This window comes from Oxyura jamaicensis, chromosome 21 (assembly GCF_011077185.1).
Source record: "Oxyura jamaicensis isolate SHBP4307 breed ruddy duck chromosome 21, BPBGC_Ojam_1.0, whole genome shotgun sequence".
Classification (NCBI taxonomy): domain Eukaryota; kingdom Metazoa; phylum Chordata; class Aves; order Anseriformes; family Anatidae; genus Oxyura; species Oxyura jamaicensis.
The window spans coordinates 2523237-2538134 of record NC_048913.1 but is presented as its reverse complement, the minus strand read 5'-3'; the positions used below and the strand labels follow the sequence as shown (position 1 = coordinate 2538134).

General features: G+C 37.5%; 1 protein-coding gene across 6 annotated transcripts; it reads right to left on the bottom strand.

The window, feature by feature from the left end:
* Positions 1–83: 83 nt before the first annotated feature.
* LOC118177023 (solute carrier family 35 member E2A-like) lies at positions 84–13683 on the bottom strand. Of its 6 annotated transcripts, none has more exons than XM_035344372.1 (11): positions 13509–13683; positions 12891–13043; positions 10969–11216; positions 9169–9681; positions 8373–8508; positions 7360–7487; positions 6345–6465; positions 5526–5579; positions 5065–5137; positions 4304–4449; positions 84–3646 (listed from the first exon to the last, which is right to left on the bottom strand). In XM_035344372.1, the coding sequence occupies exons 4-11, from the start codon at positions 9491–9493 to the stop codon at positions 3400–3402; spliced, it is 1230 nt and encodes a 409-aa protein (XP_035200263.1). In that variant the 5' UTR covers positions 9494–9681; positions 10969–11216; positions 12891–13043; positions 13509–13683; the 3' UTR covers positions 84–3399. The 6 variants fall into 6 exon arrangements, with proteins under 6 accessions (XP_035200263.1, XP_035200264.1, XP_035200262.1 ...); XM_035344373.1 differs by having other exon boundaries at positions 9169–9691; positions 12905–13043; XM_035344371.1 differs by having other exon boundaries at positions 12905–13043.
* Between the last annotated feature and the right edge of the window lie 1215 nt (positions 13684–14898).

Genomic DNA, 14898 nt, shown 5'->3' with positions numbered 1-14898 from the left:
TTTTAAATAAACACCCAGCCCACCTAACGCTTTTTTAAAAAATACCCAGTAAATGCGTGTATCATTCTTGAGGTCCTTTTAATTACATTTTTAAAAAAGCACACAAACCGATTTTATTGTTCCTTCGAGTAAGGCATGATTCCAAGATCACTTAAACAAGTCACATAATGGTAACAGAACTAATACAAGGAGAATTTACAGCAATCCAGTGTGACAAGGGCAGTTCCTAACCAGTTCCCCTTTTAAAGACTGTACACAACTTGAAACACATTAACATGGTTAAGGAACATAACTGTAAAGAGATTACATCACATCTCAGGAAATACTATATACAGCTACTTTGTTGTCCATCTTAAATAACATCGTTTTAGGACCACAAACCACTGCAGGTAACAGCACAGCGTGTGCCTTCTGCCACAAGCACTTGTGCTGCTCAACAAGCACTGCTCAACACTGCAGGCCCACAGAAATAAAATTTCACCTCGTTTCTTTATTTTGTTTTTGAAAAGTGACACATCCTCTCCCCAGAAGCAAAATGCTGAAATAACACAAGCCTAATGTTGCTCTGTTTGTAAAACCTGCAGCAATCCTGCTCATTAGCTACAGTCGTATTTAATTAATTAGGTATTTATATACTGAGATTTGCATGGCATTCCAGAAACAGAGCTCTATATCCAATCTGATGCACAGATGGCCCTCTGCAGAGGATAACAACGTCCTTCCACTATTCAGTGGATACGTATTTGTTCTTGGAAACTTGAAGTTTTCCATGGTTTCCAAGGGGAAGGCTAATCAGAGAACTGTTGTTGAAGGTTTATACATCTCAAAGATCTGCCTTTTAACCCAACAAATTACCAGAATCCAAGAGCTTCTGTGCAAAGTAGTCAGCGCCTCGTTTTATTAGATGATGTGTGAAATTAAAGACTGATATAACAAAATATCTGCTAAGATTTGCACAACAGTTTGAAGCATTGTATTAAGGAAGGTGTGCTGTTTCTATAGGAACATACTTGGCAAACATAAAACAATCCACATAATTCTTGGTCATGGAGCTTGTCTTGATTTAGTGCACAAGTATCAAGAACGTGGCTGTGCTAAATGCAGTAGGATCGTAGAGTGTTACTGGAGAGGAATTTCCAAAAGAAATTGGGCAGTATGACTGCCATCACAGAAAGCATTTAAAAGGCAGAGAGCTCAGGCATAAGACAGTAATGGATTTTCAACGTGGAAAAAAATGGTCCTTTTTACCAAACAGGAAGAACTGCTAAGAGTCACTAGGGTGACTGGGGAAAGAAAACGTCTGTCTTACAAGTGGACGGTAAATAAGACTGGTTTACCTAGTCCAATAAAAATAAAGGCCAAGAACTCTGCTTATAAAAGTACACAAGAGAAACACCGGAACACAAACCCTCTAGGAAAACTGAATTATCATGCTGCCACCAAACAGGCAGGGCTAAAACAGCTACTAATAAACCCAGCTGTATTAGAAATTACAACTTCCAAAGTCCTCCCCAGCTGCGGTTTCAGAAAGGTTTTCTACTACCATGAAATAATATGAAATGCAAAAGTCTGCTAGCTTCTAACACAAAGCTCAGTTGATGAAGGGCATTACCTGACAACTGAGTTAGACAACCAGAAAGCCATTTACATTTTTGTACTCCCACAAGAGTAGAAACATGATACAAAACAGACTGTTTTCTGCTAAATACAGAGATTCTTGAAAGCATAACAACAAAAACACCTGAAAAATAGATCTCCACCTCACAGTCCACAGCTTTTTGCAAGTGATACAAGCAATGACAAAATAAAACAAGACATCACACAATGATGAAAAAATAGCATTTCCCTCCTACTTAAGTCTTCAGGGTATATACCTTGGGCACCCAGTCATGTACAGGAACATAACCTGAAGTAAGCAGAAGACACAAGCACATGCTATTCAAACAGAACCAAAATACAGGCTTCTTCAGATTGCCTGTCTTGCAAACACATTTTTGCCCTCCACAGGAATGGTTCACTCAAACTAACAGAATACCTCACATTGGAAATGTAAGCATGAGCTTCATTTTTGCAAGAATTCCACTTGTAACTTCCTATTAGAAACAATAATTATTTTTTACCACTATCTAAACTTTTAATGCCAAGAAATCTTTTAGAACAGAGACAACTATTGAAAGATCAGCTCAGTTTCTTAGCTGAGTTTTATTACCAAAAAGTCCACTTGAAGGTTTTTGTAGGTACATGTTTTTTGTGTTTTTTTCCCCCCACAAAATTAATTACTAATATTTAAGATTATTTTAATGGAAAGACTAAAGCTTTTAGTCATTGATCAACCATGAAACAGAACTTCTCCATAAAAATAACTCATAATCAGCCTCAGTTTATGGTCCCCTTTAGTTACCTTTGTCACAGATACCTTCAAGATTCTTTGCACAACCAGAAATGACAGAAATACCTTGCACATAGGGTAATAACCCCGAGTTTCTGAAAGGCAGCATTTTTGTTGCAGTCTGCAGTCTTAGAAGCAATGTTAAAAAAAAAGTCATCATAAAAATACATAAAACAAAAAAGTATATAAAAATGGTTTCTGATAGAAATATAGAGATCCTGGCTCCTTTATTTAAAAAAAAAAAAAAAAAAAAAAGGGATAAAGTTTTGGCAACCTGTAAGTAACTGCACCTATTTATTCCAACACTGTTTATATAGTGTCAGTATGTATATATAGTTGCATTTCAGTATTTTAAATACGGAAATATTGCATCCTGGTTGCATGTTAAATTTTAGCAGAAAAATCCTGTTTCATTGCTAGCTTTGTAGTTGGAAATAGCTCCTCATCAGTTCTTTGGGGCTGGGACTCATTTCTACAGTTTACTTCAACTAAAGGTATACCAAAATAAGTCATTTGCTGAGACAGGAACTGGGGGGGAAGAGAGGGAGGTTCACCTTCCAGCTCTACAACACAAACAAGTAATGGAGGATGCAGCACAGTAACCAAAAACTTGAAATTTCAGTTATGCACCATTTTCATTTCACCGCAAGCCTAATACAGGGATGGGGCAATGTTTTCACATTATTTTGTTGGGTAAGGAGAATGGAATCATTTTCGTACAAGATACAGAAGTTCCTTCTCTAATATAGGCTTGGGTATTATTTGCAGTCAAAAAGAGATCAGAAAACCCACATTTACCACATTACGTAACACTAGTTCCTCTGGTATTTCAGTTTCTCAGTAAATCAAGGCTTACTGGGTTCTTCTCATTGTTTTCTCTCTGCTTCAAGTCCCATGTCTGACCTGCTGTGAATTCAAAGGAACCACATCAGCATCAACAGCTGAAGAAACAACCGCTTTCAGGAAGAGCTCCTTTGAGTTGCACTAAGTTGTAAGAATAAGTGACCATATTAATCATACGGTTTCAAATCCTTGGAAATTAGTGGCTCAGTATCTTCAGTCGTGCTTTGTGCGGGTTGCGGGGCTGCAGCTGCCAGGCTCTGTATGGTTTCTTGCTGATGCTGCTTTGCCTTGTTATAGAGCAGAACTCCAATTGTCACTAGAACAGTCCCAATGGCTGAAAGGCTTGTGATTTTGTTACCAAACACAATAATACTTAGCCAGATTGACAGCGCATGCTTCACAGTACTAGCAACACTGGAAAGGAATTACAGAAGTTAGGGCCAAAGAAAGCTCTCATATCCCACACATGATCACACCTTAATGCAGTGCGATCTCTGTTTTACTTGCTATTAAAACACCGAGTGAGGTTCCACTTTTCCTACTTAACATAATACTGTAGCCAAAGCGGTTGTATATTGGCACTAGTGTCTTTAAATTCATCTTAATTTTAGAATTAATAAGTAATCTCAGGTTTTTGGTTTTAAGCATGCAGTACAGCACTAGAAATTCAATTCTAGCTAAAACATACACCCAGACAATACCAAGACAACACCAGCAACATAACTGTCCGTCACTAATGAGCTGTCACTATGTAGGTAATATAGCATTCTAAGCAAAAAAGAACCAGTAACTAAAGGATACCAATATTGTAATAACCAGAATTGTTGTATACACAAATATAAACACATGCTTTTATAGCCTGTTAGGTAGAGAAAACTAACTTCATTGAGGAACAAACCTAACGAGGGAACAAACCAAGAAGTTTTGGTCATCTGGATGTGAAAAGACTTCTTCTTACATTTGGTACATTTCTGCATTTAAATTATTTCTTTTCACAAAAGATTAATTACCTAGTTTCCAAGCAGAAATACTAAGAAAAAATGAGTTCTTGACATGGAAAGACAGCTTTACCTGAAAGTCACAGGAGAAATTTTTCCCATCAAGGCATAGGCTGTAACACTTTGCAGGTGGAACAAGACTCCATCTATTAAGAGAAGTACAACAACATCTTGGTTGTAGCTGAAGCTCCTTCCACTTTTCCCAATCACTGGCACATCCTAAATGCAAAAAAAAGGATTTCATTTATAAGCAAATCTGAAAGTGAATTTTCACCCTCTTCTTTCATGTTCGCACAGGTTCATGTTCTCACATTCATGTTCTCCAAGTTTTCACTCCTAAAAGATTAGGAAGAGTTCTTATCTGACTGAATTTTCCATTGTGTTCAGCTTGCCAGCAAAGTATTTTTGAACACTGCTGCATGGCAATGAAATGACAAAATACAAAGGATACATATTTATTGTGATACATTTTACTTACCACACCTCAATTTTGCTTTTAGAGAGTTAATATTCCTGCACTCCACATAAATATTGGTAAAAAGTCAACAAATACATAAAGAATTGAAATATAAATCTTACCTAAAACTTTAAAATCATGATTTTTCTCTCTAAAATCCTGAAATAAACCCAGGCTTTTTGGGCCACCGGTCAACTCAGGCCTGTGACAAACCATTTCTTTCAACATTCTCCCCACAAAGCTCTTACAAACAAAAGATGAAGTGTATTTCAAGGTGATTTAAAAAAATGGAGGAATTAAAAGCAAAATTAAGGTTAACCATATGCACAAGAAAAAAAAAAAAAAAAGGCAAACCAGTGTTAACAAATTCAAGTTACCATGAAGAATATCCAAGCTGGAATAAGCATAACAACTGCAGCAGCACTCGTATAGAACTGCAGCTCTGGGGCCCTACAAAGGACAAATAAAAATAAAATTAAATTTTTCTTTTTCTTAGAGCTGAAGAAAATTGCATTAAATTTAAATACATGCCTCCTTGATGTCTGTAAATACGATAAAAAGTAATACAGAGTAGTTGTGTACTCAGCTCTGGGGACAACACATTCAGCAATCTCTTGCAAAGATAGCGTTTCGTGTTCTGTGTTGGCCAAGACGGACTGAAGGTAAAAGGCAAATATTTTCAAGACCAACACAAGCAGTAGAATTTTATGGTAAAGTTCATGTTTCAGAAGTTCATAAAGTTCATGGCAGCTTACTCCAGTATAACTGTAAATACATTGATTCCTCATGCAGCCCAAGGTCAATCTATAATCAAATCTGAAAAAATTTAAATACTTACGAAAATCTGTATTTGTCTCCACTGAGTAATTTTTTGGAAAAGACATTCTGCAAACTAGAAAAGAAACAAAAAACATTTACCTGTAGATATTAGTTATGACGAACAAATCAAACCATGAGAAAGACAACTGTTCCTCTTAGATAAGTAGATACACCTACACATTCCACACCCTCACCCAATCTCCAACCAAAGCTAGGCTTAAATTTTACTTTCTTCTAAGTACTACATAGATTTAAATGAAATATTTTAAAGTATGGTAAGTTTGAAAGGATAGAAAAATACATTAATGGGGAAAAAAGCTCTAGGAGATAGCATTGCTACTCTAGTGCACCTCTCTTGAAAATAACAGTTCTGAAGCCCATTTTGGAAGCTTTCATGCTCAGTCTTAACATGCTGTCATGCCTTATTCTATATATAACTTCCTTATGAGAAGAGTGAGTCAATACATATTTCAAAGTGTTACTTTAAATAAGAACATGAGAATCATAACACCACCGCTCTCAAGGTGAAATGTGACCATTTTTCTAAGTAGCTGTGTTTCACATTCATCTCCTGCTCTTTTAGGATTATTACACAGAAAACCCCAATCTGCTCTGCGACTTAATGTAAATGTTGATATACCGCATGTGAAAAATGCTCATTGTATTTCCTCATGGACCCTAAGTTTCAACTTTCATAACTATTTAGCCTTTGCTCTGAAGCAGAAACATTTAGAACCCTAAATTAAATTAAATAACCTTAAAATAAATTAAATAAAAATAAACCATTGCCAACCCTCCCCCCCTTTATTCCACACATGTACCTGTCGTTAAGCCTTACCAGTCCATGATGTTAGTAGATAACGCTGCTGAGAAACCTAGAATGTTGAAACTGATTTCAGTAGCTGTACATAGAGCTAGCCCACCCATAACAGGAATGAGAGAGAGATTAACCAGCAGTCCTGAGAATGAAAGAAAATAGTAAATCCAGTTTAATTACTATACTTTCATTACCACATATGAAACTATATAGTTTTTTTTTTAAAAAAAAGTTTAAATTTGACCTTAACTTCTCTATTAGAAAGTGAAAGCAACTTATTTGACTGCATTTTAAAGTTCAGAGGTTCTAAAGTGAGATCTCAGGCAATAGCAACACGCTCAAGAACAATACAGACATGTACTGACTGATAAAAATACCTGTCTCGGAGAAGAAAAATGGACTGACTGTCTTTGTTTCATCTTTTTCACCAAATGATGGAAGAAAATTATACTCTCCCTGTTTACTCTGTGATTGGACTACTCTTCTTCCTCTGGATCATTTCAGCCTTTTGCCATTTCAGTTTTGCATCAGAAAGCAATCTATACATTGCTTCTGTATAATTCCTGTGATTTATAGCTGGCTAGAAGCAAAATCTCTTCAAGCAAATAGTATGCAATTGCACGTCAAATTACAAAGAAATTATACTGGGAACTTGAACTGTGGTAAGCCAGCTATTAAGTTTTTAGCAAGAGAGTGAACACAGTAAATAAATTCAAGGTTTTTAAATTCTGAGAGGCAAGCTGTCCTCCTAAGAAGAAACACACAGAACTTCAATTATTTAATGCTCCAATTACAGTGTCTTGACAGAAAAACAACTTCAGAGCAACACTGCCCTTACACAGCTACATTAAAACAAGTCTTTTTTCACTTATAAACACCCAACACACTGTGTTCAACAAGAACGATTCTTTCAGCAGTATGCAATTACCTACATTATTTCAGTGGTATCTCCCTGTCCGTGGCCAAATAAATGACACTATTATACAAGATATAAATGTCATTTTAAAGTCATATTTAAACAGAGAACAGTACTCACCAGTGTATTCCCCTAATATCATCCTAGACATGATAACAGTGAATATAGGTGCAGAGCTTTTAACTGTTTCTGCAAATGAAACGGCCACATTTTTCAAGCTGACAAGCCCCAAGACTACTGTTGCAAATCTGTAATTGAAAAGCAAATGAAATTAAGTAGAAAATAAAATAACGCTTTAACAGCTGCTGTTAGATATCTAGCACAGAGAAGAATTGCATTATACTTTCCCTAAATTTTACCTGCAGTAACTAAGAATATGGAAAGGCGTAACTAACAATCAAGTTATCAAATTGGGGTAACTTGACTGAACTGCAGTAACTGTTCAGCTTTATTCCACGGCACCTGCTAAGGAAATCACATCATTTGCAGTTATCCATCTGTGCTGCAAGTTAGGTATGCTACATATTTACCTATACGTTAAACAATTACATTACAATAAAACTGCTCTGAATTAATAACTGCTGCCCTGATGGTTAATTTCAGCACTGTTATCCTATTACCATTTGTGCAGTGTTGAGAAAACCAAATTACATGTCTTTTTTTTCTCTCCTAGACCACAGACTGATGCTATCCCAGCACACAGCAAATAATTACTTTTGGAAGGTAAATGTTAAGTCCGTATCACTTGAGGCAAGTTGCTGGAAAAGGTGACAGAACAAAGCAACATCATAATAAATACTACTATACTAAACAAATATCAGCCTCAAAGAGAAGAGGAAGAAAGTAAATGGAAAGATAACGTTATGAAGAGAAGTATCTCATGAAAGAGGTTAAAGTGATGGTAGGCAAAGCCAGCCAAAAATTGACAGTTGGAAAAATGAACATAGCATTTACTGATAGGAACTAAAAATAAAATTATCTTGTAATTTTGGGGAAGAAAGATGAGTAGTCTTTTCCAAACACCTTCCAGTCTTTCTATGAACGCAAGAAAGAAAAGGAAGAGAGAATAAAAACATAGCTTCTGTTCAGAATACAATGAACAAATGGGATATATCTCTAATTTAACCTTTTACCTCATTAATCCAACAAACAGCATTATCATGATGAAATTGGGTGGATAAGAGATGCGTGTTTTGTGCTGGTACAAGCAGCATGGAACAAACATTTTTATACAGCCAATGAAGGTGGTTGAAAGCATTTGAACAGCACCTAAAGGAGATGAGGAAAAAAATAAGATGACAATGGGAACATCACAGATCAAACATGAGAAAATTTCTCACATAAACTTATCTGCAGTGTTTCTAGACTATATGGATTCTCACAAAAGCCCTTTACATCTACCAGCAAGGCAGCAGAACAAAACAAGATCACAGTTAAAATGCTTTTTGTTTGCCCTTAAAAAAAAATTATAAGTCCACGTGAAGACAACTCTTGCATTTTTACACATAAACAAGTTAATCACCTCGTTAATCAAACAAGTTAATCAGTTCTGTAGACTATCATCGGCTTACTCTGTTTTATTACATTTTTCAAGAACCCACACTACCCTCTTGCAGAGAAAACCAAAAATTTAATTACACCCCCCCCCCCCGCCCCCAGCTCTTATTTCTCAAACACTATTTTACAGCTCCTCTATGAGCAGAATTTCATTGCGTCTTCCAGCACGTGGAGGGACAAGAGAAGGAAAGGACAGCATCAGAAACTCATTTAAAAGTTAAGATTACAAGTTCTCAGCCCCAAAATCCACACCCACATCTCCTAACTCGGACCTTTTCAGCTGAACCATTTACTCCCTCAACTTTATATAGGAGGAGCTGTAATTGTCAAATATCTTACTGGTATTGAAGCATAAATGAAAGGTAGGATTACCTAGCATGCTGGGCTCTCCTTCCAGTAATGAAAGGATGTATTTGTTAAGAAAAAGAGTGCAAAAGCTGAAGAAAAACCACAAAGTGAGGTAGATGAGAGCATGAGAATTCCAGATGCCCAAGTCTGACTCAATGACTGTAGTCTCTGTGATAGTTATTTTCAGAACATTCTCCTCTGGTACACTATCACTCCTCGCAATTACAAATTTTTCACTCCTGTTAGCAAAGAGTGAACCCAAATGAAATAGTGGTTTTCCCTTTGGCTTTTCTTCAAGGAGGGGAGGGTTAGGTTCCTCCGGTGTCTCAACACTTGTTGCAGTTGACATGGTGACATTAACAAACTAGTATCCGTCCTTAATACAAAGCAACATTGACTTAGCACAGAACAGCACTTCGAGGGAACAGAAAAATCATGTGATTAATCTTTCATCTCCAATGGCCTCTAAAAGCGTATTTGGTCCTCCAAATAACATCTTGCATAAGCTTAAGATGCTTCTTCATGTGCTCTGTTCCACTGTTTCTGCCTAAGAATGAAAAAACAGAAAGAAAACAAAATTTAGCCATGACCATAACAACACTTTAAATCCCTAACAAGAATACCACATTTTTACTTGCCATTTATAAAAGATGAACAGTATCTTGTCTTCAGTCTTTCTGGCTGAATTTTGCACTGCTAATGTGACTATGACCTTTACTTTTCTCAAATTATGTAATGTTAGGTAGTATCATAACGCTAATAAAGTCCAAAGAAAGAAAGAGCACTTGAGCAGCTTATCTGGAACAACAAAATACGTGGTCGGATTTATAGCTTTCTAATTTGCACTCTGTGTTTTAGGAGCAAAAGAAAAAAAGTTATCAGATGGGAATGAAACAACAAAGTCTTTTGCTCCTCAACAAATAAGCACTATGGGAAATTAGAGTTTAAATGTTGTATTTTTATTTTTTTTTAATCTAAAACTACGTTTGCTGGACAGGTAATATGGTGGGCCTTATGCAAATAAAGTGGTTCTTGTATGGTTAGTTAATCATTGGACATTGTGGAAGAGATGTCTGAAATAAGATCATAACGCTACAGTGCATCAAACAGTGACAACACAGGAAATAAGCAATGGTAAGATAAAATACGAGGGTTCTAAAGAAGAGCTACTGCACCTGCCCTGATTTTGTTAATAAGTGAAGAGGATACACTATTTTCTTCATGCTTTTATAATGTCCAATGTGCCATCTGAACAACAAAAAATAATCATGAAGAGGCACTAAAAATTAATTATATGACGTCAGTTGACATATTCTACTTTTTATGGAAAATTTCCACTCCTTGTGTGCTCTATTTCTGTTGTGACAGCCATGCATAGAACGTTTGCTCCCCATCACCTTATCCCTTTCCATTTATCAGGGAATCATGTTAGCAGCACATTGGAGGTACAACACCTGACACATTCCTGTTAAACCATATACTCATGTTATCTAGCTTAAAACAAAATTAGCATAACATGAGAAAAACAAGATTCATTATTTACGATAATTTGCTATGAAAACCTGGTTCTTTATTTGTCATTTTTCATGTATTTTAGAAAGAAATAAATGAGCAAAAAAAACCACTATACCTTTAAAATTGTTAAGCTACCAAAACTTTGTTAATACTTTTCCTATTTACACTACTCAGTTAAAAACAAAAACAATTACACACAACAAACTTCCACCTTCAGTAGCACTGCATTTTTGTATTTTATATCACCGATTCCACATGTGGCAGGAAGCAGAACAGCAGTAAGAAAAAACACACCCCTAAATTACTGACCTGCTGCCTTAAATCAACTCCAAAGTCTTAAATTGGCTGAAAGAGTTCTCCATCTGGAAGTAATTCAGTCATCCTCCCTTAAGAGCAACCAGCAGCTATGTTTACCAATAGATGAAAACGTGGCACTAGTTGGTAGACTGTTTTCTGTTGGATTACGTGCAAACATTGCATGTAAACATTCCAGCTCACAAGAATGAGAAGCATGCTGCACATTTTACGTTCTTCCTTGCATCTTCTCCCATTTTCAACTGTATTAATAATAATAATAATAAAAAGCATTAAAGTTTAAAACACAGGGAACATAAACTTTGAAAGCCTCAAATTTTGACTTACAAGAAGTAACTACTCTCAGTAGTTCAAAGTCTACTTAGGGCTGCATTCATTTCAAACTTAAAATGGAAACAGAGCAAAACCTGTTCTCAGGGAACTTTTAAGAGTGAAGAAAATAAATGCACATGCAGCTAACGTCTTCAAGCATCTAATTTTAATTAAAAAATACTGCTTTCCCCTCAGTTTTTAACAGGGTAGTCATACTTGGATGAGAAAAACAGCACTGACTCCTAGACTCGCATCAAACTGATCACAGTCCATCACAGTTTGGTTACTTAATCACTTACACTATTTTCTATTGTGTACAGGTGGCCTTTGTAGGAATACACATCATTTTGCTGCCAGCCAGACGGCATGAATATATAGAAATAACAGCTATCTGCATGGTGCCTTCTGTGGAAGCGGTGTCACAGTTTAATAAGCACCAGCTCACAGCTTCTGTAATACATGGTAGCCCCTTCACTCGCTCCTGCTACAATAAATGAGTATTGGACCAAGCCATGGAAACCGTTCTTCACTGAAACTTAAGGCTGCAGGGAAAGTGCTGCTCTTAATCCCTACTAGGATTAGGGCACATCATCTACTCTTAATCCACACCTGTGCTGTTTAACCACATTGTTGTGACAGCAGTATGAAGCCTACATGAAGAGTTTACTATGGAAAAAGAAGACACCTCATGTTTTGCTGAAAACAAAATGCAGAGGCAACACAAATTAACAAGAACGTGCACGCTGCATTTTTGCATTAGTTTTCATAAAAATGTTTTAAAATGCAACTATAACACTCCACACTGAAGTAGGTAAGAGAACACGAAATAGACCTCATGTAAAGTTTTACAGCAGTAAAATTGTCTAATGCAATTTACAAGCAAGCAAAATAAGTTTTCCTTTATCTGGTGAAGGGAAGGTTTGTGTCACATCACTCCACCAAAGAAGAACAACTGCAGAGCCACAAGTGCGAGGCAGCTGGTGAAAAGCCCATTGCAAGTGCTGAGGTACATAACAGGAGCTCGAAACATTCTGCAGCTGGCCTTCGCTGAGCTTTTACCAGAGCTGCAGATTAGGGAAATGCAGTCAGCTGGGCTGCCTTCGCCCAACTCTAACAACCCCCACTCATCTTGTTTGAAAACACGTTCAGCCATGTTTTATAAAAAAGCAAAAGGCAAGAGGAAAAAAAATCAACTCGGATATTGTTTCAATGCGATAATCAGGCATGCTCCAAAAATCCTCATAATAGTATTAATTTAGCTTTCTTTTCATGAGAAAATGCAGTTTTAACCTTTAAGAAACTGTCAAAAATAAAAAAAGGCAACAACACAATTGCTCAATATGGCCAGAGTCTGACCTTAGAACTGAAAGGCTAAAAATGTTTAAAGATTAGCACATACAGTGATAAGAAACAAATTAGGCAGGTGAAAGAGGAAATATGGTGTCTTTTAAAAGTTACACACACTGTGCCTAGACACTGCTGACTATGAAAATAAAAAATAACATTTCTAGCACTACAGATTCTGTGCTTTTTAACTAACTCTTGCAACTCCAGCTTAGCACAGTTACAGATTTAATATAAAATGGTGCTGTCATAGAGCTGACCTTGAAGCAGATACCTCTGAGTCGGAAGCTCTCATTGTGTCTTGTACAGCAAAGCAGTTTCTGACCATCACCATTGCACGTGACACCGCTGGTTCCTTATCGCACTCATTCGTCCACGATTGGAAGAGCTCTGGACTTTGGAATGATCACCATCTGACAGGGAAGATAAAAAGTCATTGCTACGGTTCTTCCGGCCCCTTCTTAATGCACACAGACTGATACCTTTTGGGAACATCCACAAAGCCCTCTGTAAGGTCAGTCCTATATCCCACACAGAAAACCTCAAAAAAAAAAGTTGCAAGTATTTGAGAAAGCAGGGCTGGCCTGACAGCAAAAGAAAAAAAGACCAGAGGTCGGCGTGCATGTCAGCCACAGCACACAAGGCACCCACACGCTGCCTGCAGCAATTGCCATGCAATTCCTCCTTCCCAGTAAGCAATAAATATTAAGTGATGTCCTAAACGACAACGAGAGCACCCGAGACGTTTATAAAGGCAGACCACGAACGCAATCTGGATGTACTGGTGCCTCCTGCACAAAGGGATGCCCAAACCAGCTGAGGTCGCCCAAGCCCTCCTTGTAGCCCAACTGCACGCCCGGTGGCCCCATCCTGCCCACCTTGCACCTCGGGGCCGGTCCCGCAGCCCGGGGTAGGGCTGAGTCAGTAAAATCAAGGCGGTTTTAGGGTAAAAAGGAGAGAATAAATGAGTCGATTCAGTGCAAAGAGCCAAGGCTCCGCCGCCGGGAGCTGCCGGTAACGGGCGGGGAAGTGACGTCCCCGCCGCCCCCGGAAGAAAACAAAGTAAACAGAAAAAACCACCTCAAATCCTTCGGAAAAAAGGCACGAATCCTTCGTGCGTTGCACAGAAACGTGGCCCTTTCTTCGCAGTTTTCTAAAAATCTCGGGAAGGGTTACTGGGAGAAAGCTACGTGCTGACCACGTGTGCTGTGATAGAAAAGCAGGATGCGGTTTGTTGGGATAAAGCAGGAAAATCTGGGCTGAGATCACTTACCAGCAGAGTTCTCCCTTCCTCAGCATTTTGAAGTTTCGATTCCATTGTAAAACATTTATCTTTCTTTTTCCCAGGAAAACCCTGCGCTTGTGTCAATTACCTACTTGCTTTAATGCGTTTTTTAGGAAGAGCAAACAGTTTGTGCTGTGATAAGAGATTAAAAATATTCTTCCTTTGCAGATAAAGCCTTGTTCAGAGCTATCATTCCCGGGGAAGATCTATTTCTGTGACTGTTTGGTCTCTGCTAAGTGTAACAGGGCTAACCATAGAGACGCTTGTTCCACAAGCTGAGGAAGATTTCACCATTTCTCTTACACAGTTAGTTGGAGTTGGTAAGAAACAAACTGTATTTCAAAACATACACTTTTTTGCTAAAGTAGTAATTAAGGAGAAAAAAGTTTCTTATTTCTCTCCATCTGGCATGATAGATGGAGAGACGTGTAGAATCTTCTACTAAGGAGTTAGACACTTTTGGCATTGTTACTTTTGCCAGTAGTATTTTAGAGAGGGGATCAGCAAGAGATTGCTGTCATCCAAAACACCTTTATGTGTGAACAGTGTGAAAAAACATTCAGGTTATAGAAAATTTTGCTGCAGTTAGCTTCATGGCGTTTCATTAGGCAGATGTAGTGATGACAACCTTTCATTTTCTGAAAGATTACCAAATGTTCATCAGTGCCAGAAAAAAAAAATCCCATTTCCCATTTCAGCCTGTGCTGTCGTCTGTTAGGGAATTCAGGGGTGTCCACACTCCAAGGCTTGCCCCAGAATGCATATGTCCTGAGATAGGCAGTGCTTATTTCTGAGTGGTAGCTGGTTTCAAGGAACCTTCTTACTTTGCAAGAAACCAAGTATATGCAATTTGATCTGAAACATAAGAAAATGCTAAGTTCTCTCTCTTTGTTACGTTCCTGCAAGGATGTTGCTTCACCTGAAATATTTCAGTGAAGAAAAATATGGACCTAATTTTTCTTAAAGCCTTCTTTGTGTTTAAT

What these genes read in the sequence shown, in the direction of transcription:
- LOC118177023 (XM_035344372.1), bottom strand. Translation starts at nt 9,493, where the DNA reads ATGTCAACTGCAACAAGTGTTGAGACACCGGAGGAACCTAACCCTCCC. An exon ending in TCTACTAACATCATGGACTG is followed by an intron (nt 5,580 to 6,344) that starts GTAAGGCTTAAC and finishes TTTCTTTTCTAG; the next exon opens with TTTGCAGAATGTCTTTTCCA. An exon ending in GGAGACAAATACAGATTTTC is followed by an intron (nt 5,138 to 5,525) that starts GTAAGTATTTAA and finishes TGTCCTTTGTAG; the next exon opens with GGCCCCAGAGCTGCAGTTCT.